Source organism: Brassica oleracea, chromosome C1 (assembly GCF_000695525.1).
Source record: "Brassica oleracea var. oleracea cultivar TO1000 chromosome C1, BOL, whole genome shotgun sequence".
In the NCBI taxonomy this organism is placed as follows: Eukaryota; Viridiplantae; Streptophyta; class Magnoliopsida; order Brassicales; family Brassicaceae; genus Brassica; species Brassica oleracea.
Window position 1 is genome coordinate 35,039,269 of NC_027748.1, and position 5,394 is coordinate 35,044,662.

The following is a 5,394-nucleotide window of genomic DNA, read 5'->3' on the forward strand; positions in this document are numbered from 1 at the left end:
AATAATTTATCAAATATAAATTACATATGATTTTGGTAATATGTAATATTGTATATCAATGATTTGAAGGCTATAACTGAAAAGTACAAAAATCAATTTAAAAACCTATATTTGTGTTTAGCCTTTTTTATGATTACATATATTATATTGGGTAGTGTTTTAGGCAGACAAATTCAAAGTAAATTCATATATAACTTTAAATATGTACGTATGTAATTTAAAACTATTTTGTAAATGATTTTATTTATAAAGAATCGTGTTCTCTGTAAATGTTTTGTGACAATTGTTAGTTTTATGTTTATGTCTGAATTTTTATACTTTCTTATATTAAGTTATATATAAACTTACTTTCAATTATTTTGAATTTTTGACAGCATTATGTGTTGTAAATATAATTGATTACTTTTTGAGAAATTCCTTGAAATAACTAAGTTAAATACTATTTTTTTTTAAAATACACTTAATCCAAATATTATAACATATGGGTTTAGGGTGTAGTGGTTATTGTTTAAGGTTTAGTATTTAGGAGGTAGGTTCAGTTTATAAACTTCTATAAACACTTTTTAAAAAAATTATAAATGCTTTAGGAGTGTTAATTTTGTCTTTTTAAAAAAAATTAAACTATTAATGAAAATGATTATCATTTAAAATTATATTCCACAAATGATATCAAATTTGAGATAAAGTTAGAATTCTCATTTACTTTCTAGATTGATCAGTTACAACCGTTTATTTCATTTATTTATTTTTAAAACATTAACAACTGAGATGATACTACAATACAAGATCGAAACCTAATTTGCTTAGAATCATTAAACTTCACACATATAGAAACTTAAAATTTATGTAATATATTTTAATCTTTAAAATTAAAATCGAAACCAGTAAAATCTTATATTTTTGTTGACCAACCCATATTCTATATATTGAAAGTCAACCATTTAATCCGTTAGTGAGTTATGAGTTAAAAGCCTTTAAATTTTTTTTTAAGTTAAAATTTTTTGGCGCTTTTTCCTGATTTTAATTACTAAGTATGATATAAAACATAAAAATGAAAAAACATTACAAATGAGAATATTTTAAAAGCAGTTTTTAAACCTTTGTAGTACGTTAAAAAAACCTTTCATTGAAGAAATATAAACTATTATCTGTAGTAAGAACCCATAAGAAATAAAAATTATATTTATTATTACAATAATTTTTGTGGGAAAATTTATACAGTTGAAAATTATACTGAAATTATGTTTAAAAATATATATTTGAACAAATATTTAAAGAAATAATTTGTAAATTAATAAAACCCAATCTTAAATACACCTTTATCATTTATTAGTCTTTATATTAAATAAATAAATATTTTGAGTCATAAAATTACATACATAATTATGATAGATATTTGATGGCCAATTATGATCTATTTTTTTTATAAAAAGATAAAGATTCTTCTATGTTACAATGTTGTTTTCAATATAATATTAATTTCACATTTACATACAAAATGATTATTTATTAAATAAATATGTTGGATAAATTATTGAGATATAAATAAAATACAATATAAAATATATATATGATTAATAGATAATCAAATTAAATATAGTTATAGTATTTTAAAATATATACTTCGCGCGTAGCGCGGAAAAAGGATCTAGTAATTAGTAAAAACAAGATCAATTTGAAATTCCTGTGACTTTATTATAATGTCGTCTATCATGTAAAACTATAATATCAAGGTTTTAGTAACCAAGATATGCACTTTGGAACTAGTTTTGCTAAACTATAAATATCAAAATGAATATTAATGTGTTACAATATGTGATGTCAATAAACTATGAGATTTAAAAAGATTGTGCCACAGTAAAATCAATAGAAGCGTATCTCATAAAATACGTATATTAACAAAACAAAGAGTATCAAAGGTTCTTCCCCGTGTTGAAAGAAATTATAGTAAAATAAGACATCAAATCGGTCACTCGAGTAACAAAAACAATGGACTATAACGCAAAACGAAAGCTGTTTCTTTCAAACGCAGACGTAAGGTAAAAACCCATAAGAGTTTTGTTACATGCAAGTGCACAGAAACAAAAGAAAGAAAATGAAACAAACAAATGGAGAAGCAAATAGGATAGGAAAAAAAAAAGAAACTTTGATCCCATTCATAAAACCCACAGCTTTTACTTGAGAGAGAGCTTAGAAGCATTTTCTGTGAACAATCCCTGGACCTGCCTCATCATACTCAGCCTTGGAGATCCACATCTATTCAAGAACAATCATATAAATGATTATCAGTGCCTTTAGTTATAAGAAAATAAATAATCATGTTCATGTCAATGTCATACCTGCTGGAATGTGCTGAGGGAAGCAAGAATGGAACCACCGATCCAGACACTGTACTTCCTCTCGGGAGGTGCAACGACCTTAATCTTCATGCTGCTTGGTGCAAGCGCTGTGATCTCTTTGCTCATACGGTCCGCAATACCCGAGAACATAGTGGTTCCACCACTGAGCACGATGTTGCCGTACAAGTCCTTCCTGATATCCACGTCACACTTCATGATCGAGTTGTAAGTCGTCTCGTGGATTCCAGCAGCTTCCATTCCCACGAACGAAGGCTGGAACAAGACCTCCGGGCACCTGAATCTCTCAGCACCGATGGTGATCACTTGCCCGTCGGGCAACTCGTAGTTCTTCTCGATGGAAGAGCTGGTTTTGGAAGTCTCCATCTCCTGCTCGTAGTCGACAGCAACGAAGGAAAGCTTCTCCTTGATGTCTCTCACAATTTCCCGCTCGGCTGTTGTGGTGAACATGTAACCTCTCTCGGTAAGGATCTTCATGAGGTAGTCAGTAAGGTCACGACCAGCAAGGTCAAGACGGAGGATGGCGTGGGGGAGAGAGAAACCCTCGTAGATTGGCACAGTGTGAGACACACCATCACCAGAATCAAGCACAATACCTGTTCAATGGAGAGAGACAATCAGCCATCAATGAGTACAATTACAAAACAGAGAAAACCAAAAAGGCTTAAGATGTACTAACCGGTAGTACGACCACTGGCGTACAAGGAGAGAACAGCTTGAATAGCGACATACATAGCCGGAGAGTTGAAAGTTTCAAACATGATCTGAGTCATCTTCTCTCTGTTAGCCTTTGGGTTAAGAGGAGCCTCGGTAAGAAGAACCGGGTGCTCTTCAGGAGCGATACGGAGCTCATTGTAGAAAGTGTGATGCCAAATCTTCTCCATGTCATCCCAGTTGCTCACAACACCGTGCTCGATCGGGTACTTCAAGGTGAGGATACCTCTCTTGGACTGTGCCTCGTCACCGACGTAGGCATCCTTCTGGTTCATCCCAACCATGACACCGTGATGCCTTGGCCTGCCAACAACACTGGGGAAAACAGCCCTGGGAGCATCGTCGCCGGCGAAACCAGCCTGTACATATAAATTATAAAGCCATCAAAAAGGAGAACATTCCACAGATCTGATAAAAGAGAGGATAAGTAACTAACCTTGACCATTCCGGTACCATTGTCACAGACGATGGGTTGAATGTCATCAGCCTCAGCCATTTTTTTAATAAGCTGCACAAATGAACCACGATCAGACTAGCTTTCTACTCAACCAACCACAGATGTGTCTGGTGACCGAAGTCAACCGACTAATCTTGAATACATCCATGAACAGAGTGTTCCTTAATCGGTTAACTTCATACTCAAAACTTCACCTGAGTTCAAGATTTCAATCTAACCTTAAGAGTACAGATTCTAATTGGTAAAAACAGTGAATCTGAATATGGATCTATGCCTATAGAGATCAAGATCAATCATCAAGACTAGTCAATCTAAAGATGATCGGTCAACTGAGGTTCGATTCTCCGAATATCATAACGGATCATAGATTCGAGTTCAACCGATTCCAGATCTAGATCCAGCAGATAAAGTAGATCCAGAAAGTTACCTTGAATTAGAAAGATCGGAAGAAGAAGAAGAGATCGAAGAAGAACTAAGGAATCAAGACGATTCTCTCTCTCTCTCTTTCTTCTCGCTTAGTCTTCCTCTCTCTCTCTCTCTTTCTTTCTTCGTCTCGCTGAGGATAACGAGAGACAATTCAAAGAGGGAGAAACAATGTTGAATTTAAATAGGCGGGTTTATTATCTGTACAACTTTATTTTCGGCCTTTCAAAAAATAAATAATAATCGACAGGGACGAATCATTTCGACCACAAGAACAGATAACGTGACCTGGCTGTCAGACAGCCTTTTCCCTCGTGTTAACTGTATGTACTTAACTGCCCTTTTTTTAATTAATTTTAATCATCTCAGCCGTTTGATTAATTAAGATTTATTTTCGTCATCCGTTGGATTAGTTAAGATTTAATTTGTTTTGCTGAGGTGGCTCCACTGTGATCGGTTCGGCCTAAAATGACAGCTCCATTTTCTTTTATTTTTTCTGATTGTTTTTCTTTTTTTTTTCTTCTTCTTATCCCATATATATTAATTGAGAAGCATTTGAAAAATTAGAACCTTACTTTTGTATTAATTAAAAAAAAACTCAAATCCTAGGTGGCACTCTAAATGCCTTCTAAATTCCATTTCAAAGAATTCTATAGCATCTAATATAAAGTATAGTTTAATCTAATGGTGTCACATCCATAATTATATAACACTAGAGAACATTAAATTAACCCAAAATATAGAAAGTGTGTATTCTTTCCTTAAATAAAAGCTACGGAATTACCTAATATGATTTACATATATATGACAATTAATGATTATGAATAATAAAGATTTGATAACAATTTTTGCATTCTTCTTCATTTTTGTTTAAATTTATATTATTAAAAAAAATTAAACAATCACATTAACCATATAATAAAAAAATTAGATTTTTTCTTATATGTCATATTTTGAAGTTTTTAAAATGACTTTAAATTACAAAAGTGATGAAACCTTATATGTTATATATTTTTTTAAACGACTTTAAAATACAAAAATTAGGACATCTTATATGTTATATTTTTCTTATATGTTAGAATTTTCTTATATGTTATATTTTGAATTTTTTAAAATGACTTTAAATTACAAAAGTGATGAAACCTTATATGTTATATATTTTTTTAAACGACTTTAAAATACAAAAATTAGGACATCTTATATGTTATATTTTTCTTATATGTTAGAATTTTCTTATATGTTATATTTTGAATTTTTTAAAATGACTTTAAATTACAAAAGTGATGAAACCTTATATGTTATATATTTTTTTAAACGACTTTAAAATACAAAAATTAGGACATCTTATATGTTATATTTTTCTTATATGTTAGAATTTTCTTATATGTTATATTTTGAATTTTTTTAAAACGACTTTAAATTACAAAAATATAAGTTTTCCTT

At 30.8% G+C, this 5,394-nt stretch overlaps 1 protein-coding gene across 1 annotated transcript; it reads right to left on the reverse strand.

Moving 5' to 3' along the window:
• Positions 1–1,932: 1,932 nt before the first annotated feature.
• Positions 1,933–4,185, reverse strand: LOC106315376 (actin-2). The gene is made up of 5 exons (XM_013753106.1): positions 3,956–4,185; positions 3,508–3,579; positions 3,037–3,430; positions 2,340–2,953; positions 1,933–2,256 (listed from the first exon to the last, which is right to left on the reverse strand). Exons 2-5 carry the CDS (start codon positions 3,565–3,567, stop codon positions 2,191–2,193), a joined length of 1,134 nt encoding a protein of 377 aa, XP_013608560.1. The 5' UTR covers positions 3,568–3,579; positions 3,956–4,185; the 3' UTR covers positions 1,933–2,190.
• Between the last annotated feature and the right edge of the window lie 1,209 nt (positions 4,186–5,394).

Coding starts and splice junctions, on each gene's coding strand:
- LOC106315376 (XM_013753106.1), bottom strand. CDS start 3,567: ATGGCTGAGGCTGATGACATTCAACCCATCGTCTGTGACAATGGTACC. Junction 3,431..3,507: donor ATGGTACCGGAATGGTCAAG/GTTAGTTACTTA, acceptor TTATATGTACAG/GCTGGTTTCGCCGGCGACGA. Junction 2,954..3,036: donor CGCCAGTGGTCGTACTACCG/GTTAGTACATCT, acceptor TCCATTGAACAG/GTATTGTGCTTGATTCTGGT.